Source organism: Mus caroli, unplaced genomic scaffold, assembly GCF_978045245.1.
Source record: "Mus caroli unplaced genomic scaffold, Mus_caroli_1 scaffold_6, whole genome shotgun sequence".
NCBI lineage: Eukaryota > Metazoa > Chordata > Mammalia > Rodentia > Muridae > Mus > Mus caroli.
This window is the reverse complement of record NW_028227261.1, coordinates 109451790-109479566: the sequence shown is the minus strand read 5'-3', so window position 1 is coordinate 109479566 and position 27777 is coordinate 109451790. Positions and strand designations below refer to the sequence as shown.

The 27777-nt window shown below is 45.4% G+C and overlaps 1 protein-coding gene across 2 annotated transcripts in view; it reads left to right on the top strand.

Moving 5' to 3' along the window:
* Nucleotides 1–27777, top strand: part of Frmpd1 (FERM and PDZ domain containing 1) — a 104825-nt gene that overhangs the window by 20322 nt on the left and 56726 nt on the right. For both annotated transcript variants that reach the window (XM_085839325.1, XM_021160346.2), the window contains exon 2: nt 25023–25127. In XM_085839325.1, coding sequence (XP_085695451.1) covers nt 25027–25127 — 101 coding nt within the window. In that variant the 5' untranslated portion in view covers nt 25023–25026. The remainder of the gene's footprint in view (nt 1–25022; nt 25128–27777) is intronic.

The window sequence follows — 27777 nt, the reverse complement described above, 5'->3', positions numbered from 1 at the left end:
AAAGGTGTGTGCCATCATGCCCGGGTTGGCAGTAGAATTTTTGACATGGGAAACTTGGAGCTAAGTCGAGTGCATCCTAGAGAGAAAAGGGTAGAGGCAGGGATGCTGTGGGTAGGCTTGGATGGAGGTTATTTGAAGGTGATTAGAAGAAAATGAGGCTGGGTAAGTAGGTCAGTACCCAAAGCAGGAGGCTCTTCTTGTACCCAACCAGGAGCCATTCTTCATCCTGGAGGCAGTAGGGAGCCATTGAATGGTTTCTCATAAGCGAGGCCTGAGCAGAACAGTTTCCAGCGGGGTTAGCCAGCAGGGTGGGACAGGAGCGTGAGGGGAGACTCTTGTTAGTCTGGCTCTGTAACGTTTGCCTCAGGGTGTTGATGGATTGAACATTGTCTTAATGTTTAATTAGGAGGTAATTGCTTTTCTTATGATGGTCACTGGATTCTGAAAGGGCACGATTACTGTCTAGGGGAGGCGGATCTAATTTTATAATTGGGAATGTGCAGGAAAACAGACACTGCTTAACAGAAAGGCTTTGTAAGGAACTTCTAGAAACTTCTAACAAGCTGCTTCCTTCCTTCCCTCTTTCCTTTTAGATGTTTTCTTTTAGATGTTTGTATTGACTTCACTCAGTAATGATCTGGGAAGTGCCAGATCCCTTAAAACCAACCACTAGTGAGTCCTAAAACAGGGCTTTTGTTTACTTTTTCCAACTCTCATCTGCCGTCCTTCTCACTCAAGACCGACCTTGTTAAAGCTCCTGGATGAAGCTCACCTTCCAAGGATCTGATGCACACTGGCGGTGGCTATGAGAGCTTAGGGCAGAATGTCATGTGCGTCCTCAATGGTCATGTGTGTGGTAGACTGTTACTGCTGATTTTTCTTCCCTGGGCATTGGTCAGTTTGCACCGTTGGCTTTAGTCACTCAGCTAGTATTTACTGAGCACCTATCTCACACTGAAGATTCCTGTGAACCAGAAAACTAGGGTGCGAGCCTTATTGTCTATCGAGTACATGGTCAATGCTGATGGAGGGAAGGTACTGCGTACTCGGGAGCACCTCGCTAAGAGTTGGAGGTTTAAGAGAAACCTAAAACTCAACTGGGCTGCTGCTGCCTAACTTTGAGTCCTGGGGTTGACGGACGGGGAGCCATGAAATGCTCTGAGGTTGATTGCGATGGCAGATGCTCAACTCCGAGGCTGTGCTGAAAAGCAGTGACTGGGACTGTGGATGTAACTCAGGGGTAGAGTAGCTGCCTAGTATGTGTGAGGCCCTGGGTCTGAACCCCTGCCCTACAGAAACACAAACAGAACAGTAGCAAGATGATAATGAACCCTACAGGTCAGCAGCCGTGGGAAGACTAGACTTGGCGATAATGAAAGATTCGGATCCATGAGCAAGAGCACAGAGGAGCTGGAACCTGGAATGTGAGAGTATTGAGAGACAAGAAAGCAAGGAGAAGCTGGGTGTGGTGGCGCATGCCTTGAATCCCAGCACTTGGGAGGTAAGGCAGGCAGATTTCTGAGTTTGAGGCCAGCCTGGTCTACAAAGTGTGAGTTCCAGGACAGTGGGCTATACAGAGAAACCCTGTCTCAAAAAAACAAAAAAAAAAAAAAAAAAGAAAGAAAGAAAGGAAGGAAGGAAGGAAGGAAGGAAGGAAGGAGGCTGGAGAAAAAGAGGGAGAGAGGGAGGGAGGGACGAAGAGAGAGAGAAAAACAGATAGACAGACAGACAAGAGAGAGAAGAGACACAGAGCCTGACCAGCTAGGGCCTTGACAGCCTAGAAATGATTATAGCAGCTACCATTTGTGCTGTGCTTCTGGGCCAGGGACAGCATGTTCTGAGCAGTTCCACGCATTCCTTCCTTCACGCTCACGACAGCTTCCTTCACGCTGCGACAGGTGCTGTTCTTATCAGCACTTTATCAATGGGGAGTTAATCTGCTCACAGTCAGCCATCTAATGAAGTAGCAGAGCTGAGACAGAAGCCCAGGGCTCACAGGGAGAACCTCACAAATCACTCTAAAAGTTATGGGGTGACAGAGAGTTTTATGCAGGAGAGTGACAGTCAGATTTACATCTTAAGACGATCATTCCAGGACATGGGGGTATAGATGAGAGAGAGGAACACCAAGGTCGGGGGCCAGGTGCAGTGGCCCACCTCCCAGGCCATGCCAGCTCGATCCTGTACAGTGGTGGTCTGGGAAGAAGGAGAGGTTGGAGGCCCCTTCACAGGAGCCAGGGAGTGGCTGGACTTTGCTGTTGGTTTTTTTTTTTTTTTTTTTCTGTTTGTTTAAGCGAGACCGGAGCTCATACCAGGGCCTCATGCATGCTAAGCCGGCACTAACCACTGAGATATACCTATGGTCCCCAAACTCAGATAGATGCCCCTAAACCTGGGTTCTGGGCTTGGGAAGTAGAGCGGGCAGGGACTTTTGTTGCTGTTGATTGCAGGTGCCAGGGCCCTGTCCCTATGTGCACTGCTAGTGGCTACTTAGGACAGGATAAATCCAACTTCTGACTTTACTTCCCGTCAGAATCTTCATGGAGGTGGCAGGGCTCTGGGATGTGAATAGACCCAAGAGATGTGGTTATGGGAAGAAGAAGCTCCTGCAGGGGTAGAATTGGGGTACCCTGGGGTGTGTACCTGCGGCTGCTCAGACCAGTGTGTCTTCATTCCGCACATTCGGACTCTCCAGGGAATCTTTGCTCCGTCCCTCCCCAGAGACCTCTCCCATCCTTAGACGAGGTCTCCTTGTGGCACAAACAGACCAGACATTAAAGTACACACTCCAAGGATTTACCGCCCAAACCGGAAACACCTTACTCGTTAGATCAAATTTGTGTTTCCTGCCTGTCTATGCCCAGTGTAACGGAGGGTTTGGTTCCTCTATAAGGCAATGGTTTTGCAGATTATAGTTATATAGGTATATAGCCTATAGTTTACAGCCCACATTAAATCAAAGTGCTGGTATTGACAGCAGTTTCTGGAATGCTCCGTGATTTCTGGTTAGTAGTATTTAACAGTTCAGCAACAAGGGGTGCAGAGGCTTGGTTACTCGGCTACCGTCTGCCAGTCATTCTGGTTTTCCTTCCTACAGTGCCTGGCAGGCCTTTAGTTACACACCCTTTCCCTTCTCCCCATGGGCAAAGCTGGGCACCGCTGAGGCTAGGGGCAGGGCCAAGTGCTTCACAAGGGCTGGCATTCTGTATTTCTGAGCCTTGTGGTGGTGGTGGGGGAGTCCATGAAACCCCACTAGCATCTCTCTACAGCTGACGGTGCTGCTCCTAACGGCTGCCGATACCCAACAGCTGACCCGATTCCCTGAATTGGTCCTTGTAAACTGTGCAGCTCTACAAGAGGGAGGTTTCCGGGCAGAATACTTAATTGGGGCTTAATTAAGACAACTGGAGTAACCCTTTGACCTGAAACTTGCACAGGGTCCTGATTGGCAGATGGCACCTGGCACTCTTGGCTGTCTGACAGCAATCAGGCCTCAAGCAGAAATGAGCCCACGCTGGCCCTGGAGGAGGTGCTTCTTAGGCTCCTCGTCAGAACGTGTTCTGCTGCACCCTTTTTCTTAAGGACCCCACACTCCAAACTGTATTGGCTAAGAGTGTGTTTCACCTTCTCCAGGACAGAAGGACTTCTAAGGCAGGGGCCATGACTGGGTAACCTGGGTCCCCACTATCATACCCAGCATAGGTGAAAGAGTGGCTAGACATTGGTGGGACGGTCACACTGGCTTAGAGCCCCGCCCCCTTCAGCTAGAGATGGCTGAAAATTAGAGTCTGAACCCCAGGGTGTGGACTCAAAAGTAAAGAGTTAAAGCTGTGGCCAGTACCTCATCTGTGGGAAGGTATGGACTTCAGACAAGGGACCTCAGGATAGAACAAAACCTTGGTGTCACAGGCCATGGGTCACAGGCCTGAGAAGCATGCTTTGGGCCTGGCTCTGGAAGCCATTGTTGATATACTGGGCTGTGATTGTGGCTGGCTTTGATCTGGTAGGACTGGGAGCCCACCTCACTTCCTAGACAGACCCCTGGAGTCACAGCTCAGTCCACTAGAGTGGTGAGCCCCTGCTCTGGGACTCAGTCTAAATTTCCCAAGCAGTTGTGGATTTTGGTTTTGGCGCTCATGGTATCAGATGTGCCCAGAGGGTTTTGGAAATTTGCTGGTGCCCAGTGACATGGTAAGTCATTTCATAGTAGATCTTAGTCCACATGCTACAATATGGTCAGATTATTCCCAGGTGGTGGTCAATAGTTTTTCTACTAATGAGAATGAAGATATTCATAATAACCAGTGTGTCTGTGGAAAAGGAAAAGAATCTTTCTACTGAGTGCCTGGGGGACACCAGACACCACAGGTTCTAAAGATCTCTGTGCTGAGATGGTCCCTGCAGACTTTCAGCCCTGCTCCTGGGCACTTGTGCACCCGCATAGCATTGAGCATCCCCAGTGGCGGTGCTAACCGACAGTCCATCTGTAGAGTCCATACAGGATGGGTTTTGTTCCCGCCCTTGTACATACATCTGACCTAATAGTAAAATGCTCAACATAAAATCTACTTTTTATTTTTGGGAGTCAGTTCTCTCCTCCCACCATGTGAATCCCAAGGGTCAAACTCGGGCTTCTGGTTTGGTGGCAGGTGCCGTTAGCTGCTGAGCCATCTCCAGCCCTAGCCATTTCAGTGTATACAGTTGGTGGCGTTTAGATAGATTCGCACTGTTATATAATCATTACTGCTGTCTACTTTAAAGTGTTCATCATCCCCACATAATCCCATTAAATAGCACTTTTCAGTCCCTCCTTCCTGCCAGGCCCTGGCAGCCACCAGTTTGCTTCCTGTCTCTACGCAGCCTTGCCAACTCTGGACATTAAATATAAATGGGAACCTATGGTATTTTGTCTTTGTGCCTAGCTTCTTTCAATCCATGTGTCTTTAAGATGTATCCACGTTGTAAGCCGGCAGCATTACTTCATCCTGTTTAGCGGCTGAATCCTATCATACCGTTGTATGGCCATGCCATGATCAGTTTTTCCGTTCGATCACTGAGGCCCTTTGGGGCTACTTCTGCCATTTGGCTATCATAAATAATCATAAACATTGCTCCTTGGACATTAGCGTACAGGCTTTCATTTGAACATTGGTTTTCAGTTCTTTGAGGAGGGGACTCTCCGAATCAGTATTGTTTTAGTAAGTAACTTCTGGAGAACGCTCCAAACCGTTGCCATAGTCTTTGAACCTCATGCTTCTCTGGTTGCTCTCCAGTCTCTCTGGCCTTCTCTTCTCTCTTCCCTTCATTTGTGGCTCTGCAGCTCCTGAAGTGATAGTCCCCCCACCAGTCCCCCTGGCTCTGTGCAGTCTACCCTGCTGTGCTCAGTACTAGCTATGCATTGCAGTCCCCAGGGTTCCTTTAACAGCATATGTCCACCACTCTGTCTAGTATCTAATGTACTGTGGCGTGGAAGAGACTTCCTGTTTCACTGACAGGCTGAGGAAAGTCTAACATAACTTTCAGGTAGCATGGTCAGTGAGAGTTGAGGTCGAACCAGGATATGTCAAAGCCTCTGCTAGTGACATGAGGGGTCACTGGGGAAGACCTGAGGCCACATGGGAGAAAAGTGGTTATGATGAGAGCGTCTGTGCTCTTGAAGCTGCTTGGAAAGTGTAGGTCTCCAGCCAGCAGCCCTTCTGATCTGCTCTGAGTTAGGTGCCATGTTTCTCTGACTCCAGGGACTGTGAGAATTCTGTTTGCAGGGACTCAGTCGCCCCACCGTGTCTCTCCCTGGCATCCTGTCGCTCAGCAGTGTTTGTTGTTTTGTTTTGTGTTTGACACAGGGTTTCTCTGTGGAGCTACGGCTGTCCTGGAACGCAGTAGACCATACTGACCTCAAACTTAAAAGATCTGCCTGCCTCTGCCTCCCAAGTGCTGGGAATATAAAGGCTTATGCCTCCACTGCCTGGCTTGATCAGTGTTTCTTAAAGGAACCTGTAGAAAGTAGAACTTAGACTGACTCACAGAGGATGAAAGCGAAGCAGCCATGTTTGTTCAGGTGTATGGTGGCTAAGTCCCTGAGTACAGAGCTGACTGAGTACAGAGCTGACTCAGAGAATTAGACAGACAGGTAGTACTCAGGGCTCTCAGAGATGTACATGGGAGAACCCATGGTGATATCTCAGAGTAAGTGATATCCAGCGTGACCGTGTTGGTATGGATCCCTTCCCTGTCCCCCAGTACCTGTGCTTTCTAACGTTTCTACATCTTTAATTATGCTTACCGTAGTTGGATCCCCCATCAGGATATATGAGGGTTGGGGGTTTTGTTCCCAATGCATCCCAAGGCCTAGAACCATACCTGGTACAAAAAGGTTCTATAGTCTGGATTTTCGTACAAAAAAAAAATTGTAAGTAGGGCTGAGAGGATGGCTCATAAGTCAGAGGCTTGTGGTGTAAGCATGAAGACCCAAGTTCAAATCCCAGCACCCATATAAAAAGCTGTGGATAGCTGAGTGTGCCTGTAACCCCAGCATAGGGAGATGAAGATGCACAACCCTGTAATACAATCATGTTTCCTAGGTTCTGTTCACACAAGCCCTTTACAGATAGGAAAACTGGGGTTTGTCTGTAAAAGGGTGTGTCTTGGGTCCTGTGTCTAGCAGCTGGTCATAGCAGGAGCCTGGTTACAGATCTTGGAGGACAAGGGGCTTGGCAGCTGCATGTAACTCCACGATGACATTTGCCTTTGTCTCCAAGGGTCGCCTCAGGGACCTCAGGACAGCTGAGGTAAAGTGCGGGCCTCGCTGGTATTCAAGTCAGCCCTTCCCCACATCCTTTCCAGGGCTCACTGTCCATCTGATAAGGCAGATGAATTGTGTGACCAACTTCCCATCGTCCTCTTGGAGTGGCCTGGGCCCCATGCCCCCAAATTGCTGTCAGGAGAAAGACACGTCCTACATTCCCATCAATGCTGGCTGCTGCCTCCCTGAAGCTCCCAGAGGACCACACAGAGGCCATCTGCAGCGAGTTAGATAAGAAGCTCGGCTCTTTCTGAGATGCCCAACTTGTCAGGCAGATGTGAAATCTGAGGACATGCGGTCCCAAGAGACCCTGGACCCACAAACCCTTGTGTTAGCACCTGCGGCACTGAGGATGGTTTGGGTGATAATGGAATGGATGTTTTCTGTTTAAACTGTTGCATGAGTATTTTTATGTGCCCGAGGGAAAAGCCAGCTAGCCAGACCAAACCTGTGGTTATGTGAACATTACCGTTTAGTGTGCCACCACTGTGGGATGCACCATATCAAAGTGTCATTTCCACGTGCACAGTGTGCTGTCAGGATGAGCTGGCTGAGGATGCTAATCACCAGGGCCTAGGACACTCCAAGTGTAAGATGGGAAGTCAGTCACATGGCTTATCATCCGCCAGATGGGAAATGCGCCCTGGAAAGGATGTAGGGAAGGACTACATGTGTCCAACACTCATGCTCCCATAGGCCAAGGAGACCTGGAGAACCAGCTGGGAGCCACAGGTTTCTCTTTGGTCCACGGCAACACTCCTGGCAAGGCCTCTGAAGCCCTTTCCTGTAAAACAGAAGGTGTTGGGTAAGATGGCTCATGGAAACACAGGCTAAGAAAGGAAGGCGGAGGAGGTACAGACACGTGAGAAGTGAAGCTGCCGTCTGGCTCTCCTGGACTGTTCCTATAGCCACAGACCACGTGACTCGTGAATGGATTCTGTATCAGACCTGCGTTGTCTTGATTCTTGAAGGGAAGAGCTAGCAAATGCTTTCATGGGGTCCTGGTGGCGGCTGTACTAGAGCTGTACATCACGGTACACATGGTACTAGGTGTACCATGTGTCACGTGGCCTAGGACGGCTGCCCCTTCCTTTCTCAGAATGACATTCTCCTGATAAAGTGACTTACCAGTCTAAGAAGTTCAGCCGACTACTATGACACGGAAGCTCATTATCTTTCACCAAGCCATGATCACCATAATGAATCAGAGCATCAGCTGATCCGTATTAGGGATGTGTATGTGAAGCCGGGAATGGTGGTGCACACCCGGCCACCCAGATTTGACCGCTGGAACTCAGATGGTAGAAGGAGAGAACTGATGCTTAAAAGTTGTTCTCTGACACACACAAACAGTGTAATTAAAAACATTTTTAAAATGACAGTAAAAGCAGAAAGTTAATATGAGCGTCTCTAAAATATTTACTAATAACTTTGTCTTTGTCTTCAGAAGTCTAAATTTAAATTATTTTTACTCTGATCTAACCAGTGCATTTTAGGCATCCATGTCCATGTCATTATTCATTCAACAAACACTGCTTGGTGGGCATAGCTCTGCGAGGCTATGCATGGGTCATGCGCTCCTTCTTCCTTTCAGGGAATGCGAGGTCGAGGGGGTGCAGAAAACAAGACCAGATCCACATGAGGTTAGAAAGTACAGGCAAGAGCCGAGCGGTGGTAGTGCACGCCTTTAATCCCAGCACTTGGGAGGCAGAGACAGGCAGATTTCTGAGTTCGAGGCCAGCCTGATCTACAGAGTGAGTTCCAGGACAGCCAGAGCTATACAGAGAAACCCTGTCTCCAAAAACAAAACAAAACCACCACCAACAACAAAGTGCAGGTGGTTTGGTCCCAGCTGGATGGAGGGGCAGGACACTCGACTGTGATTAGTGTCTTAGGGTTTCATTGTGGTGAAGGGACACCATGACCAAGGCAACTCTTATAAAGAAAAGCATTTAATGGGGGCTGGCTTACAGTTTCACAGGTTCAGTCCATTATCATCATAGTGGGAAACATGGCCCTGTGCAGGCAGACGTGGTGCTGGAGGAGCTGAGAGTTCCAGACCTCAATCCACAGGTGGCAGCAGAACTGTCTCCTGCTGGCAGCCGGGAGGAGGCTGTATGGGGAGCCTCCAGGAGGAGGAGTCTGTGGGGATCATTCCTAGGCAATCCACCACAATTAGGTATCCGGTGTGGCAGGCTAGGCCAGCAGCTAGGAAACTGTCCTGACTGTGGCAAGGCTCAAGCTATGTGCTGAAGGTCAAGTCTAATGAGAACTAGTTTCCAAGGAGCGGGAGGCGGAGCAGAGGGGCTGTGGAGGGAATAAAAAGGACAGACGGTTGTGTGATAAAAGTGGAAGGCCTCAGCATCCCCCAGCCACTTGAACTTCATGAATCTGTAGGTAAAAATGTTAGTTTCTCTCCTCACTGGGAGAAACGCCCCCCCCTAACAGGCTTGTGCATTGAACCCTTCATTGATGGCTGATGGTATTTTTTTCAAGTGCTTGGGTTGCAAGGGCTCCAACCTAATCAATGAATTAATCCCTTGATGGATTCATGCATTGGCATTATTGGAAGGTGGGAGTTATTTGGGCTAAGTAGTCACTGGAGGAGTGCTCTGGAAAGCTGGACTTTGTCCTCAATGAGGAAAGCAACCGCCACGTCCTCTGCTATGGCCGTGAGCTGTGTTATCACAGGCCATAGCAATGGAGCCTGACAACCATGGACCAGAAACTGAGCCAAACCATTCCTCTCTTAAGCTGTATTCTTGGGTGATTTACCAGAGTCACAGAAAACTGTACACCCCCTTCCCCCAAATTTGTCACAAGTACAGTGTTTTGGTAGAAGATAGTGTGATATATATGCAAAAGCTTGGAATGTATGGATAATAGCAGGATGGTAGCATTTTAGGTCTGTAGAGAAGTTTTTGGTGATATTAGCAGAGGTAAGTCAGGCTTTGTGACTTCTGAACAGAGAGCAAGTCTGGTTACCCAGGGCTGGGCCCATCACTTTCCTTGGAATCCTTAAGTTCTATCTAAGAACCACATTAAAATGAGCATTTTCAGGCCCCACCTATCACCTGCTGAATCAGTTCTTCCTAGACTGTAGTTCTCTTAATTTTGCTCTTTTAAAACTGACTTAAACAAAACAAAACCCCAAAACCTCATACGTATGGGTGTTTTGCCCGTGTGCACGTTCTGCGCCATGTGTGTACCTGATGCTTGTGGAGGTGGCTGGAGTTAGAGATGGTTGTACAGAGATGTGAATGCCTGAAACCAAACCTGGGTCTTTTGGAAGAGCAGGAAGAACTATTAACTGTTGAGCCATCTCTCCATCCCACCTCCCCTCCCTCTCCCCCCTTCCCCCCCTCTTCATCCCTCCCCTTCTATCACCCCTTTCTCTGTCTCCCCTCACTCTGTTCCCCTCTGTCCACCCCCACCTCTATCCCCTCCATCCTCCCTCTCCATCACCTTCTCGTCACTCCCTTTCTTCATCCATTTTTTCTCCATCCCTCATCTCTCTACCTCCTCTCTCCATTCTCCCTCTCTCCATCCCCCCTTTCTCCATCCCTGTCTCCTTTCTTGTCTTGTTGTGTTTATTCCCCCCAACAACTCAAACATTGCAGTAAACATTGTAATTTTGTTTTCTCTTTTAACCAAAAATATTTCTATTTTTCTTTTTAAAATGACATAGAATGACATGCTGTTTCTATGTTGAGATTTAAAACAAGGAAATCGGGTTACATGTAACAAATGACCTACAGTTTACAATGTAACCATTTATATTATTCTCTTGTTTCTATTTACATGATAAGATATATTGACAGTTTTCCTTAAATTAAACTTTTATTTCTTAAGATAAATCCAACTTAATTATTCTATATACTTCTTATAATGTACTGTTATTGGAGTTTGTTAGCAATTGTAACTGATTTTAAAACCATAAGAGCAATTTTATAAAGGAAAGGAATAGGCTCAAAGCACATGATAAACTTGCATGAAAATGGCTTTTGGTAACCATGTATAATAAAAATGTAAAGGTTAAAAATGCATAGTAATTTAAAAAGAATAATAATTTTAAATGTACATGGAAGCAGAGAGTAATAAAATGAACTCTAGCATTTTTCAATCTGAGGAATTATTAATTTTCTTACTTGGATCTTACTTCAGAATTGTGTGAGTGATTCATGAGAAAAATTGATCTCTATATCCTTTTTAAATTATGCTCTTGGTTTGATTTTAAACTCAGGGTTATCTTTGGCTCAGTAAGATAGCCTGGTTATATGCTCGAGTTTTCTCTGTTGAAGAACTTTTTCCAATTCTGAGGACAGAGTTCCTTACAGTTTTCATTTTGTTGTTATTTCTAGTTCTTTGCACAAGGAATCAGTCTTTGTGGAGCTAAAGATTAAAGAAGTTTGTGGAAACCATAGAATAAATGAGCCAAGGCATTGACTGTCTTGCTGGGCCCCTTTGCCATGGCGCAGAGCACAGTTTGAGAGATGCCCTCCGTCTCCTGACCTAGGACTCTTATCTTCCTTTCTCCTCTCTCTCTTGGTGGCCTGCATGGAGGTGTGTGTGTGTGTGTAGACCATGGATATACAGGTGCCCACGGAGGGCAGAAGGTATTTGATCTCCTGGAACTGAGGTTACAGGTGGTTCTGGTGGGTTCTAGAACCTGATGTGGGTTCCGGAAACCTACCCAGGTCCTCTGCAAGGGCAGGAAGAGCTCTTAATTGCTGAGCGCTCTCTCCAGCCCCAGTGTCCCCCACCCTGACCCCCCTGTGAACAGTGTTCTCACTGAAGGGGGTCTTTTATGCTACAAGCACCATGCTGCGCACATCCAGGAAAGAGCAGAATCAGTTTCTCAGTGTCCCGCATCTCTTGCTTACATTGTCCCTGAATTACCCTACTTGGAAGGTGTCTTCCAGGATGGAGGGAAGCTCTTACCAGAATCCATTTACATGTCAGAGGTTGGTAGGGACACCTTGGAAGACACCATTTTATGAAACTGACATTGTTACGCAGGAATAGGCTTGCCTGGAATTCAGGGCCAACCAGAACGATGCATTGCTATTAGGGAGCCTGCTGCAGCATACCTAGGAATGGTATACATTCGTCATTACTCATTTCATAAGAATGACTTATAACACAGGTTTGTGGGGTTTTCTTGATCTCACACAAAACCATGAGTGTGGTCTCAAGTGATATTTTAATTCTCTACCTTTTTTTTCTGCTTTTATTTTAGTTCTGTTCACTCAGGGACTGACAATCACTTGTTCAACCAGCATTTATTATGATGACACATCCTGAGAGAAAACAGAGAGGTCGTGGGTCTTAGGCTCAAATCAATGATAGGAAGGAAGAATAAATGATGAGGGCAAGAAACTAAGGTAGTATAGTATCTCACTTAGTAGGTTGACAAGTCGCAGAATGGGGATGGAGAGATGCCTCTCAATGGTTAAAAGCAATGACTGCTCTTTCAGAGGATTCAGGTTCAATTCCCAGCACCCACATGGCTGTTCACAACTGTTTGTTAGCTTAAGTTCCAGGGGATTCAATGCCTCTTCTGGCCTATGTAGGCAGCAGGCACCTATGTGATACTAAGACATACACGCAGGCAAAACACTCATATACACAGACACAAAATGAAATAAAAACTTTTTAAAAAAAGATTTATTTATTTATTTTATGTATATGAGTTCACTGTAGCTGTCTTCAGACACACCAGAAGAGGGCATCAGATCCCATTACAGATGGTTGGGAGCCACCATGTGGTTGTTGGGAATTGAACTCAGGATCTGTGGAAGAGCAGTCAGTGCTCTTAACCACTGGGCCATCTCTCCAGCCCCAATAAAACTTTTTTTTTTTTTTTTTTTTTTTTTAAGAAAGAAAGAAAGAAAGAAAGAAAGAAAGAAAGGAAGGAAGAGAAAAGTCACAGAATAACCTAGGTGTGTCTTTACAGTTTAAAGTCTTAAATATCATTTGTAAAAGTTTTATGTCCCGTAAAGGGAAGAATGATGGCGTTCTATCTCTATTACGCTGTAAGAGAAGCCCAGGGCGCTGGTACGGAGACTCAGAGGTGAAGGTGTTTGCTGTGTAAGCCTGGCAACCTGACTCTGACCCCTGCAACCCACATAAAGGTGGAAGAAGAGCACTGACTCCACAAAACTGTCCTCTGACCTTTATGGGAATGCCATGGTGTGCACACCCACACATCCCCACTCATTATCATGCACATGTGCACACGCACGCACACAAATAATAATAATAATAGTAACAAACAGAAAATACAAGCCCAATCTCTTTCAAATGATTATTCTCTTTTTGCTTTTTAAAAATAGATTTAGAGGTAACTTCTTTGCAACTCAAGAACTTAGTGTGTGAGAAGCCATCATTGAAGAACCTCTGAGGATTGTTTTGTGTGTCCTTTATATTTGAAATGTATTTTTTCAGCTCAAGAAATTTGCTTATTATGGTTTTTGCATTTCTTTGCTGTTTTTTTTTTCTCTCTCTCTCTTCTAATCCCCGTGTGTTTGCAAGCTGAGCACCCTCCCCCCTCCTTATCCGGCAGCCCACTTGAATTGCTATCCAGTTTTAAAGTATGTCACAGAAGTGGTTTTTGTCCTTCAGTTTCCTTCTCTTCCTTTGCTTCCTCCCCCCACCCCCACATCCATTTGGAAAATATTTTAATACTCTGTCTATTCCATATAGCCAGGAATGGGTTCTGTTTGGGAATTTGGGCATTTAAAGGGTGTATGTGCAAGAATGGGTTGTAGTCAGAGAGGACTGATCTAAAGCAACCCTGGGCTGCGAAGATCTGCTGGAGGAACTAAGGCTGCTCAGGCTGGGGCAGAGGAGACCCAAAGACAAGATGTCTAGGGTTGGATCCAGAAGGCTATATATAGAAGAGGGATGGATGTGCGTGTGGAGAGAGGATGTGTCAAAGGGCAATACGACTGCAGGAGGCCAAAGCTAGAGAGGTGTGGCATTTAGCTGTAGGCAAAGGCACTTTCTAGCAAGGAGTCGGGGCCAAGAGCGAAGGATAGAACCATTAGAGGCTAGATGACTCTTGGCACTGGGATTGTAGCAGAGATTCTAAATGTTTGAGGATTATCTGCATCTTCCTTTGTTCCATTAGCCCAGCATCACAGGCAGATATTAAAGCCATTAGCAGGTCATTCTCTTGACTTTAAATGGACCTACTTGGACCCTGCTGACTTGGGGCACTTTTAATGGCTCCATTGATGTAGCCATCTGTCTGGTCTTTGGAGATCCCTAGATGAAGGCACGGGCGTACCCACAGTCCAGATATATAATGCAAATTAATTATTTTAATTAGAGTCATATACATTTATAGAAATCAGTTAGCTAAACTGTATCTGGCAGCGGTTTAACAGACTTTGTGAGTAACTGCTGCAACTGGATGACCTTCAAGGGGAAGCGAAAGCGTGCGTGCTTGGTCTTCAGTTTTTGTGGGTATATGTGAGCGTTCAGAGAATTCTGCAGTCCTCAGAGACTAGAACCAGGTGAGAGATTTCACGTCTGTGTTGCCTGGCTTCTTCAAAACTTTCAGCTTCTCAAGGTGTAGGGATTTAAATCTAAGACAGGAGGTAACAAGTGTCCAGCCTCCTAGCTCCTAGATCTAATGGAGGCTCCAACTGCATGGCCGGAAGGAACTGCAGAAGCCTCTGACCCTGTTCTTGGAAGTTTTTCTTCACTCCATTACAGAATCCCTTTTACAGTCATGCAATTACGCAGCTTCTCCTTAAGTCCTTTCATGGGCCAGAATATTAATTTTTAAGAAAACCTATTCCATCCTTGGAGTGCTATAAAGCTCTTCACAGTGTGAACCAGTCTCCTCCCCTGCCCTCCCCCGCCCCCATGTTGTTTCTCTGTTAATCCTGGCTCCCCATCCTTCAGTCATGGGGAATGCATACTGTCCGGATAGTAGCCTTATGGCAATTTGTGGACCATGATGATACAGGTCACCTCCATGTTTGTCTAATAAGCATTTTCAGACCGCATGCCTTCCCCTCTTCCCGTGCTGGGAATGGAATCCAGAGTCTTGTCTGTATTAGGCGTTTATCCTAGCCCAGCTTTCTCTGATTCTCTGGGAGTTAATCACGTGACCTGATTTATTTTGCACTTTACATCCTTATTGCTGTCCCCCTTCCCAGTCACCACTCACACAGTCCCTCCTCCAACCCTCTCCCCATCTCCTCTGAGAGGTTGGAGCTGCCCCCCTAGGTAACTACCCCACCCCACCCCCACCCTCAGCACATCAAGTCCCTGCAGGACTAGGCACATCGTTTCCCACTAAGGCCAGACAGGGCTGCCCAGTCAGGGGAGTGTAATCCACACACAGGCAACAGAGTCAGCCACCCCAATCCCTGTCCCCCACGTGGCTTGATTTTAAGCCTCCTTACCCATCCTAGTTCCTTGAAAATGTGATCCCCCACCAAAAAAGACAGACCCAGTTATATCCATATCCTATAACTTGCCCGCTAACTTGATCCCCTAGACGAACTCACAGGCTATTGCCTTTGGAAACAATATCCCAGCGACTTGACTGCACATTTGTTTTGCTGCCTCTGCATCGTTGGAAGTCTAAGACTTCATTCCTTTTCTTCTATTGTAAGTGTCACAGAAATCCAGTGTGATTTTCGTGTCTGTGGCAGGGGAACGTTAAATAACCTTTATAATAAAAGAGTGCCTGAAAGGAAGGAAGGAAGACAGATGTTCCAGTAAAAAACAAAACAAAACAAAACAAAACAAAAAACAGGGAGGGGTTGGGGGAGAGGAAGCAGAAACTGCAACAAAATAACAGTGAGTAAACAAAGGTGACCAAGAGAAATCATCAGGTGAGCTAATCACGAAGGCACTTAAGTTACACTGCAGTGAGCCTGTGTAGGGGAAGATGCCCAAGATGCATTTACAGCTTAAGACTGCAGCCGGGCGTGGTGGCACATGCTATGATCCCAGCCCTCAGGAGGTAGAGGCAGGCGGATTTCTGAGTTTGAGGCCAGTCTACAAAGTGAGTTCCAGGACAGCCAGGGCTATACAGAGAAACCCTGTCTTGAAAAACAAAACAAAACAAAACAAAAACCAACCAAACAAACAAAAAAAAAAAAGAGTGCAGATCTCTGTGAGCTGGAGGCTAGCTAGGGCTGCATAGTGAGACCCTGTCTTTAAAAAAATGGAGTGCAGTCATACAACATGATTCTATTTTGTGGAAAACATATTTTAATATATAAAATATGAAGCCGGGCATGGTGGCACATGCCTTTAATCCCAGCCCTCAGGAGGCAGAGGCAGGCGGATTTCTGAGTTCGAGGCCAGCCTGGTCTACAGTGAGTTCCAGGACAGCCAGGGCTATACAGAGAAACCCTGTCTCGAAAAACAAAAAAAACAAATACATATATATATGTAATATATATATAATGGATTTCTATAAACCTAGGTGGGAATTAGCATACTGCTAACAAATGTTATTCATATGGGCCTCTGAGTTAGTGCTTGATGTAGGATGGATATTTTAGGTTATTTTAATGTGATGGGGTGATGTTTTCGCTTGTTTTATTTTTTTTCCAGATACATCTGAACCAATAGCCAAGCATACTTTTCTCCATTGCATTAGGACATGTTCTTAAGTGATAAGTCGAGTGTTTGTGAGAGTATGAATAGTTACTTTTTACCTTCATTTAAGATGTTCCAGTTGTTTATTTTTATTTTGTGTATATTTGGGTATGTTTTGCCTGCTTGTGTATCTATGCACTACATGTGTGCAGTGCTCACAGAGGCCAGGAGAGGGTGTCAGATCCCCTGGAACTGGAGTTAGAGACAGTTCTAAGATGCCATGTGGGTATGAGAACCAACCCTGTGTCCTCAGGAGGAGCAGCTAGTGCTCTTAGCAACTGAGCCATCTGTCTAGCCCCCAAGAATATAAATATTTAAGAATTAGGTGCTGTTTTCACCATGCTGACATTTTTTAAAATTCATGTTTCTAAAGCCCTTTCTGACAAGGAACGTGTATTGTTGCTTTCTTGGAAGCAACATAGGCTTGAGATTTTTTTCTAATGAGGATATGTCAGCAGGGCGTGGTGACACATGCCTGCAATCCCAGCACTGGGGTACGCAGTGATGGGGGGGGGGGTACGCAGAGGCCAGTCCTATGGACATAGTTCTAGGACAGCCAGGGCTATATAAAGAGATCTTGTCTCAAAACAATAACCAAACATAAAGAATGTATGCTTGGACTGGAGAGGTGGCTCAGTGGTTAAGAGCACTGACTGCTCTTCCGAAGGTCCTGATTTCAAATCCCAGCAACCACATGGTGGCTCACAATCATCTGTGATGAGATCTGACACCCTCTTCTGGTGTGTCTGAAGACAGCTACACTGTCCTTACATATAACAATAAATAAATTTTTGGGTGGGGCCGGAGCAAGCAGGGCCAGAGTGAGCAGAGGTCCTGGCTTCAATTCCCAGCAACCACATAATGGCTCATAACCCTCTGTACAGCTACAGTGTACTGATATACATACAGAAAATAAATAAACCTTTTTAAGAGAGTATGCTTAAAGAATTTCACTGCAATGAATTTATCTTAAGAAAAATACCTTATGAGTGATCATTTATCATGAATAGGATTTTCTTTGCAAAGCCCTCTCTCTGTCTCTCTCTGTCTCTCTGTCTCTCTTTCTCTCTCTGCGTGTGTATACACATATGTACATAATTATGCATGCAGAGGGCTGAAGTCAATGTTTATGTTATACTTTGTCTTTCTCCACGTTATTTTTTGAGACAAGGTTTTGTCATTGAACTTGGAGCTCACCAACATGTAGGCTGGCTGGCCAGCCAGTAAGTCCATGAATTCTCCTGTCTCTGTCTGCCTCTACACTCAGCCCTTTACGTGGGTACTCAGCTTTTATGGCAAGCACATTACCAAAAGACCCATCTCCATAGTTTTGCAAAGATTTTGTTAAAGTGAAAATTGGAAACAACACAAATGTATTGCCTTAGAGTTTTATTGCTGTGAAGAGACACCATTTAATTGAGACTGGCTTGCAATTTCAGAGGTTTAGTCTATTATTATCATGGTAGAGGGAGCTGAGAGTTCTACATCTCGATCCTCAGGCTGCAGAAGGAGACTGTGTGTTACACTGGACGTAGCTTGAGCATAGAAGATCTCAAAGCCACCCCCACAGTGACACATTCCTTCAATAAGGTCACACCTACTCTGACAAGACCACACCTCCAATAATGTCACTGCCTATGGGCCATGCATTCAAACAAATGAGTCTGTGGGGCCATACGTATTCAAACCACCACTGGTATAATGATAGATTTACTGAATAAATTGCAATCAGAGAAAATATATTACAAACCCATTTGAACTGATAGTATAAATACTTGTAAATGATATACAATGATGCTCATGGAACTGTACGGGGGAAACGAATAAAACCTCATTTTAGTTTAACAAATAAGTACATGTGGAAAAAAAGGATGATAAATAAAACTAACATTGGAGAATAGAAATATTAGATGATTTTACTTTCATTGTTCTTTCTACTGCTTTACTCTAAGCCCATATTATTTCAGCCTAAAAAAAATGAGTAAAATTAATTTTAAATTTAAAAAGAAAACCGTCTAGGAGACATGGGCGTCCTACGTTCCCTAGAAACACACTCCTTAAGCTCTTCTTGTTTCCTCTGCTGTTTCCCTACATTGTTTTTGAACCTAGTTTTCCTTTTCGAGACAGTCTAGTCAAGGCCTTGAACCCTCTATGTGACATGTGAATGGCCTTCCTACCCTCATGAGAGTTAGGGTTACAGGTGTGACTTCCTTGCTCAGTTACGTGGTGCTGAAGGTGAAACTTGGCACTGCATGCCAGGCCACTCCTGTACCCACTGAGCCATAATCTCAGCCAATGGGAAATATTCTTATGTTGCTATTACATAACTTATTAGTTGTGGTAACTAACCATGATGGTAAACGAGGATTAACTCTTACATACTCTGAGTTTCCTTCACTATATCTTTCTGGGTCATATTTTTATCTTGGGAAATCACTTCAGTGTTTACATGATTATAAAGATATAAATATTCTCCAGGGCTGGCTAAATTGTGAGCTATGCTTTACTTTTGTATGTGTGAGCACATGTGTGCAGGTGCCCTTGGAGGCCAGAAGAGGGCATTAGATTCTTGGAGCTGGAGTTACAAGTGGTTGTGAGCCTCCCTGTGTGCATGCTAGAAACTGAACTCAGGTCCTCTGCAAGGGCAGCGAGCATCGGAACATGCAAGCTTTAGGTCTGATGCTGTTTTTATTCTCAGCGTTTTATATTTGATCTATTTTTCCTAAAAAAATATTTAGAAGCTCTTTTCTGTTTCTAGTTTTTTTGGGGGGTTTGCCTGGCATAGCACTTGAAGGCACAGGCAGATGGGTCTCTGAGTTTTGGGGTCAGCCTGATCTACATAGTGAGTTCCAGGCCAGCCAGGGACACATCGAGCTAAAATGAAGTAAAATATAAAATAGAATATATAGTGTTGTTCGTTGTTGTTGTTGTTGTTTTTCATTCATTGTACAGGATTGATTGGTTTGTGGGTGAGGTAGGGAAGAGGTTCTCACTGTATAGATGAGGCTGGCCCACAACCCGTGACCCTCTTGCCTCTGCTTGTTCATTAGCTGAGATCACAGGCGTGATCAGTACCCTTCCAGATAGCCACAATCTGGAAATTTTGGTTCTTTGGGAAAAACTTTATTGAATTAATTTGGTAGTGTCTTATTTGGTAGAGGCTCCATGACAAGGCAACGCTTATAAAAGAGAGTGTTTAGCTGGGACTGGCTTGGTTTAGTCCACTGTCATCATGGAGGGGAAGTACCATGGCACACAGACAGACGTGGTGGGGAGCTGTAACTGAGAGTTCTACATCTTCACAGGCAGAGGGAAGAGTCAGAGAGACACTGGGCCTGGCTTGAGCTTCTAAAACCTCAAAGCCCAACCACAATGACACACTTCCTCCAGGAAGGCCACACCTCCTAGCTCTTCTCAAGCAGTGCCACTCCCTGATGAACAAAGCATTCAAATATGAGTCCACAGAGGCCATTCTCGTTCAAACTCCACAGGCTGTTTCTGGCCTTCAGAACCTTTCTATGTGAATACTGCACTCGACGTGGTCCATCTAGTTTTGTTTCTTGGCCTGTGGTATTTGGTCACTTTCTCTTTTGTCCATTGTTATTTTTTGTAATTGTCTGTGTAAGGGTGTGTGTAGGGGTACATGTGGGGGTGTATAGTGTGTGAGTGTGTAGGGTTGCTTAGGGGTGTGGGTGTGTATAGGGGATAGCAACCATATCCACTTTGGCAAAGTGGAAGGCAGCTGTGGTGATCAGGTGCCCAGTCTGTTCATTTCCGCTATCACATCTCAGCTGGCATGTCACGGGAAGCCAGGGCTGTGTAGGTTCACTGAACCTAAAATTTAGGTTTTATGGTAGTCTGTGTCCATGCTCAGCTTTGTCATTAGTTTGTTATTTGCTCCATTTATTAAAAGGATATGCCTCCAGGTTTTCAGCTATTCGGTTTGGATATCTTGTGCTCATTTGGATTGGATATGCTGTGCTCATTTGATTTGGATATCCTGTGCTCATTTGATTTGGATATCCTGTGCTCATTTGGTTTGGATATCCTGTGCTCATTTGGTTTGGATATCCTATGCTCATTTGGTTTGGATATCCTGTGCTCATTTGATTTGGATATCCTGTGCTCATTTGGTTTGGATATCCTGTGCTCATTTGGTTTGGATATCCTGTGCTCATTTGGTTTGGATATCCTGTGCTCATTTGGTTTGGATATCCTGTGCTCATTTGATTTGGATATGCTGTGCTCATTTGGTTTGGATATCCTGTGCTCATTTGGTTTGGATATCCTGTGCTCATTTGGTTTGGATATCCTGTGCTCATTTGATTTGGATATCCTGTGCTCATTTGGTTTGGATATCCTGTGCTCATTTGGTTTGGATATCCTGTGCTCATTTGGTTTGGATATCCTGTGCTCATTTGGTTTGGATATCCTGTGCTCATTTGATTTGGATATGCTGTGCTCATTTGGTTTGGATATCCTGTGCTCATTTGGTTTGGATATCCTGTGCTCATTTGGTTTGGATATCCTGTGCTCATTTGGTTTGGATATCCTGTGCTCATTTGGTTTGGATATCCTGTGCTCATTTGGTTTGGATATCCTGTGCTCATTTGGTTTGGATATCCTGTGCTCATTTGATTTGGATATCCTGTGCTCATTTGGTTTGGATATCCTGTGCTCATTTGGTTTGGATATCCTGTGCTCATTTGGTTTGGATATCCTGTGCTCATTTGGTTTGGATATGCTGTGCTCATTTGGTTTGGATATCCTGTGCTCATTTGGTTTGGATATCCTGTGCTCATTTGGTTTGGATATCCTGTGCTCATTTGATTTGGATATCCTGTGCTCATTTGGTTTGGATATCCTGTGCTCATTTGGTTTGGATATCCTGTGCTCATTTGGTTTGGATATCCTGTGCTCATTTGGTTTGGATATCCTGTGCTCATTTGATTTGGATATGCTGTGCTCATTTGGTTTGGATATCCTGTGCTCATTTGGTTTGGATATCCTGTGCTCATTTGGTTTGGATATCCTGTGCTCATTTGGTTTGGATATCCTATGCTCATTTGGTTTGGATATCCTATGCTCATTTGGTTTGGATATCCTGTGCTCATTTGATTTGGATATCCTGTGCTCATTTGGTTTGGATATCCTGTGCTCATTTGGTTTGGATATCCTGTGCTCATTTGGTTTGGATATGCTGTGCTCATTTGGTTTGGATATCCTGTGCTCATTTGATTTGGATATGCTGTGCTCATTTGGTTTGGATATCCTGTGCTCATTTGGTTTGGATATCCTGTGCTCATTTGGTTTGGATATCCTGTGCTCATTTGGTTTGGATATCCTGTGCTCATTTGGTTTGGATATCCTGTGCTCATTTGGTTTGGATATCCTGTGCTCATTTGGATGTGCCTTGGCAATCCTTTCTCCCTGCACCTAATGGAGATGCTTCAATGTTGCTGCTGCTGCTGCTGTTGTTGTTGTTGTTGTTTGAGACAGGGTTTCTCTGTGTAGCCCTTGCTGTCCTAGAACTTGATCTATAGACCAGGCTGCCTGTGAACTCACAGAGACCCGCCTGCCTCTGCCTCCCAAGTGCTGGGATTAAAGTTGTACGCCACCACTGCCTGGCTGATCATTGTTTTTAAGAGTACTCATTTCTCATTAGTCACAGGAAAGGCTGCACTTTCACCTCACTGAACCATCTTTGTCAGAACTCCTGTTTGTATTATGCTGGCCCTACTGAGCAGAAAATTCCCTTCTTTATGCTCTATAAACAGCAGAAATAGCATTGGGGAAAATCAAAATGGCTAAATGCAAACCATACCCTGCAGTGGATTCTGGCATAGAAAAGGAGCGTCGGAGAAACTGATGAGATTTTAATATCGCCTGCAATTTGCCGTTTGGTTAATAGTATTGTGCTGATGTTAATGTCTTAATTTTGAAAAAAAAATATTAAAGGTTATGTAAGATGTTATTTTCAGAACACTGAGTGCAGGACAGATGGCAATTCTGTGTTATCTTTGCAATGTTGTATATATCCCGAATTACTCCTAAAGAGGTTTCTGTTTGGGGTGTGTGTGTGTATGTGTGTGTGTGTTCTGCACCCCCACAGTAGTACATGCATTTTGAGACAGGGTATCACGTAGCCATGCTTGGCCTTAAACTCACTGCGTTGGGGAGGCTGGTTTTGAACTTGAATTTAGGATTCTAGGCATGTGCCGCCATCCCTGGGTTATGTGGGATTGAACCCAAGGCCTTGTGCCTGCTGGGCCAGCCCTCTACTGATTGTGCTACATCCTTGATTCTCAAAGCAGGAAGTTAACCTAAAACAAGACTGAAGTAATTCACTAGGATGAACCTCATACTACAGATGGTAAAAACTCACCTTTGAACTGTCTGTTTGGGGGAATGGAGGGGGCAGTAGAGTTCTTTTTTGAGACAGGGTTCTCTGTGTAGCCCTGGCTGTCCTGGAACTCACTTTGTAGACCAGGCTGGCCTTGAACTCAGAAATCTGCCTGCCTCTGCCTCCCGAGTGCTGGGATTAAAGGTGCGCGCCACCACGCCCGGCATGGCGTAATCTTTTATGAAACGTTTCTATTTGCTTTGTATCTCACTTACTTCCCACTGTTGGACTTTTACTTTGTGTGGTTATTCATTGGGTTACCGTGAAATCACTTTGGTGAATTGAGACCGGCGTTTTTAAGAAGTGAAATAGATTAGACAATAGAAATGTCAATACACATTGATTTACGAAGCATTAATCGTCAAGCACATATCTCTTTTCTTGGTGACCTGGCAACAGTTATCAAAGCACAAATGTGTGTGACCTTTGACCTATCAATAGGGAATCTTATCCAGATATATAACTGCAAACATGCAGAAATGATGTATGTACAGTTAAACCCACTGAGTACTGTTTTTTTTTTAAGACTTATTTATTTATTATATATAAGTACACTGTAGCTGTCTTCAGACACTCCAGAAGAGGGCATCCAATCTCATTACAGGTGGTTGTGAGCCACCATGTGGTTGCTGGGATTTGAACTCAGGACCTCTGGAAGAGCAGTTAGTGCTCTTAACCACTGAGCCATCTCTCCAGCCCCCATGAGTACTGTTTATAATAGCAAAAGACTGGCAATAACCAAAATGTTTATCAGCAGGGGACTACCTTTTAGATTACGGTCCAGTCCACACAGTGAAACAATCAGTTGTCAAAAAGAGTGATGAATGACTCTATGTCCTGATGTAGAAAGATAGCAAGAGTACATACTCAAGGAGAAGAAAAAAGCCTGGTGCGGACAGAACAGTGTGTGTGGTGTGTTACCCTTTGCAGGAAAAAGGACTATAGCATCTTTGTATTTACTCAAACAGCCGTGAAGAAGCTCAGGAGAGAGGATGGCATGGGCTGAGGTCTGGGAAGCTCAGGAGAGAGGATGGCATGGGCTGAGATCTGGGAAGCTCAGGAGAGAGAACGACATGGGCTGAGATCTGGGCGAAGGGACCACTCTCTGAATAGGTTTTTGATTTTACCATAGTAAAAATACTTAGGGTTACCATCTTCATAATTTTTTTCCAAGACAGGGTCTTGTGTCCAGGTTGGCCTGAAACTTGCCATATGGTTGAAGACACCCTTCTGTTTCTGGTCCTCCTGCCTCCACCTCCTGCTTCCTGAGATTGCAGGATTGTTCCATCATGCCCCGTTAATGAGGGGCTGGGAGTTAAACCCAGGGCTTCTTGAATGCTAAGCAAACAGTCTACCAAGGTGAGCTCCGTCTCGCCCCACGTCATCGCACAACTCTTAGCTCACAGTGCAATGCCTGTATCTCTTCTTTTATAGGCCAGCATGGAATTATGCAGGCAAATTATCTATTTAAAAGTTAAACATAAATCACTGAACAGCAGCAGTATTCAGAAGAATTAGCCCATCGTGGGAGTGGGCAGAGAGGTGACTCAGGGAAGCACTGCTGCTCGTCCAGAAGACCTGGGTCTGATTCCCAACACCCACATGGCAGCTCACAGGCTTCTCTAACTCCAGTTCAGTGAATCTAACAGTCTTCCCATGTCCACACAGGAACACAAAATACTCCTATAGATACGATGAAACAAATAAATGTTAAAAAACAAAACAAAACAAAAAAAACAAAAAAACAGGAATTCATGTCAGGTGTGATGGTGCATACTTGTAAATCCAGTACTTGGAGGCCGAGGCAGGAGGTTCGTGAGTTCAAGACCAGCTTGGGTACATAGCAAAACCTTATCTCAAAGTAACAAAAACAAGCAAAAAAATCCAGACAAAAATGCTGGCACATGCTAGCAGGTCCTGGTGGCAACTCAATTGTGAAACCTTACCTTTTGTAAATTCCCTCAGCCTTCTGTGTGAGACACAAAAGCATTCTGTTTACCACAAGCCTGGACTCTTCAGGCAGGGGATGCTGGAGTGTTTGTTCTGTGGAGTGTGAAGAGCTCAGCTCGGAGGGGAACTAGTTATTTGCTCGGTGGGTCTTTGGATGAGCCGGCGTGGATGCGGCAGAGTCCTCATTACAGGCTTGGGTTCGTCTAAGAACATTCTTCTCTCCTCCATTCCACTTAGGTAAATGGAAGAGCTGGACGGCAGCTTATCCCAGACTCGGAAAGCACACAGAATAGAACAGATGGTGGCAAGGTGGCTTCGGCGCTCCCGGGACAGCTCAGCCCGGTAAGGCTCCTGCGCTGGCAGGGGGTCCTATTGGTAGGGGTTTGGTGTCCCTGCGGGAGGAAGTGTCTGTCCTGGAAGGACCTGGGACTTCCTGTCCCTGGCTGGCTTTGATCCACTGCCCTATGCAAAGAGATGACTCTGTCAGCAGACTGAATGGAATGTCTTTTCTTAGACCCCCCACCAACACATCCACAGTCACACTCACCCCAAACCCACACTAATATACAACACACACACACACATGCACGCACACGTTCACATAGACATCCCCAGGCTTACACATGTCATAAGTTCTTTCTGTGTCCTTGTTTCCTGGAGCTGTCCTTCTTTCCCATAGTCCCTGTTTCTTTCTAAACAAAGATGATATCTGATGTGGCTACACAAGACAACTTTAAAATAAAATTTCAAAGCCTTTGTTTTCGCCTGGGATCTTCTGATCTGGTCCTGCCACGGAGCTGAACTGGCAGGAGTCAGGTGCTACTGAGATGCACGCATCCCCCTGACGGAGCCAGGACAGCTGTTCTGCTGCCAACTGGCAAACTTGATCTGGGCTGTGCTGCCTGATTTCAGATTCTCTGAGCCCCACTACAGGGGTGTGAGAAGACCCATAGAATCAGCCCCATTTTACAGACAAAACATGAGGCTCAGAGAGGGACTTCAGAATGACTCGTTTAAGACCACTCTCTCCCCTATTCAAAGACTTTTGGCAGCCTCCATTTTGTAAATGTGTGGGCGTTTTACCTGTATGTGTGCCTGTATCATGTGCTTGCAATGCCCCCAGAGGCCAGAAAGGAGCCTAATCAGGTCCTTTGGAACTGGAGTCATATTAAAAAAAAAAAAAAAAAAAAAAAAAAGCTAAACGTGGTGGCACATGGTTTTAACCCCAGCCCAGGAGCTTGGCTGAAGCGCTGGGACTTCTGTGAAGAAGCACCAGTCCTCTGTGAGAATCAACGTCTCAGAGGCCCCCAGAGAATAAAGCGCACCATGGATATTGTGTTCCACCTGATGTGGAAGTCCTTCTGGCTCAGCCTCCTGTGAGAGCAGCGAAACTGCTAGCCTAGAGATGGCTGAGTCACAGGAGCCTTGCAGGTAGCCAGGGAGTGCTTGATTCAGGAATGAGACGATTGTTTCCCAACTCTGTGAGATTCCACTCCACAGGTTCTGTGGTGAGATACAGGCTTTCTCTGTATCCCACTCTGTGCTTTAAGTCAATGTGACACCAGCTAGTCAGCTAAAGAGGAGAGAACCACAGTTAAAAAACCGCCTCCATAGGATGGGGCTGTGGGCAAGCCTGTAGGGCACTTTTTAAATTAGTGATTGATGGAGGAGGGCCCAGCGGGTGGTACGTGGGTTCTGGCTTGGGCTGGGCTGGTGGTCCCGGGTTCTATAAGAACAGTGATATGAAAGCATAATCAAATAAACCTTGCCTCCCGAATTTGCTTTGGATGTTACATCACTGCGCTAATGACACTGTCCTTCCCACCTACCTTGTTCACTCCTTATGTGCAGTAAGACTGTCAATACCTGTAGAAGAGAGACCCATTTAACTTGGCGCTGCCTGAGTCTTTCATTTGGAGCTCATGGCCTCCTACTTCTTTCATAAGTGTGCATGGAGGCAACCAACCTCTAGAAAGTTCTCTCCTCAAATCCCTCTTCATCACCTACAATGAAACTCTACCATTCAAAGCAGACACTTCAGGAAATTTTAATATATATTTGCATAGACCCAGGATTGTGTGACAGTCACCATAACTCCACTTTTGGAATGCTGGCAGTACTCTACCAAGGGCCCTTCCCCTTCCCTCCCCCTCCCCTCCCCTCCTCCCCCTCCAGCATTCACTTTGCTGCTGTTCCTCACTAGTCCCAGCTGCTTGCTGCCTGAACAAGAAATGCTCCTTCAGATAGTTCTCATAAATGGAGCCACTCATTTGAGGAGCCCTGCGCATGGTGCCTTCCACTTAACATCCATTCAAACCCACGGCATGATAGCAGGAGTCCGTATGTCCGTCCTACCCTTCCACCTCCGAATAATCTCCCACCGTTGAATATTTTGTCGGCTGATACTGTGTGATATAAGCATTTGGGTGGCCTTCCTTTTGTGACTATTATGAATTATGTGAACATTTGCATAAAGCATTTTGGAGGGTAGTAGCCAGGTCATGTGGTGACTTTGTTTACTCTTTGGAAGAACGCGGCTAAAGTGTCTGAAGTGACTATACTGTTTGCATTTCTACCAGGGTGGTGTGAGGGTTTCAGTTCTTTGCCAAGACTTGTTGTTAGTCATCTTTTTGATAGTGGCCTTCATGGTAAGTGTGAAGTTGTCTTTTGTGTTCATTTACTTTTTAAATTTGTTCGTTCATTTTGGTTGCTTTTCTTTTCAGACAGGGCCTCGTGTAGCCCATAGCCTTGGGCTCACTGGAGCTCCCTTGGGCTCCTGTAGCTTCAGATGGCCTTAAATTCCTCACCTTCCTAAATCTGACTCTTGAGAGCTGGAATTACAGGCATGTGCCCCTGACTTAGTTCTGGTTTCGTTGCTATGATAAAAAATACCCGGACAAAACACACCTCAAGGGAAAAAACAAAAAGGTTATTTTAGTTCACAGTTCAGGCACAGCCCATTGTGTGGAAGAGGAGGGGCAAGCAGGAATTT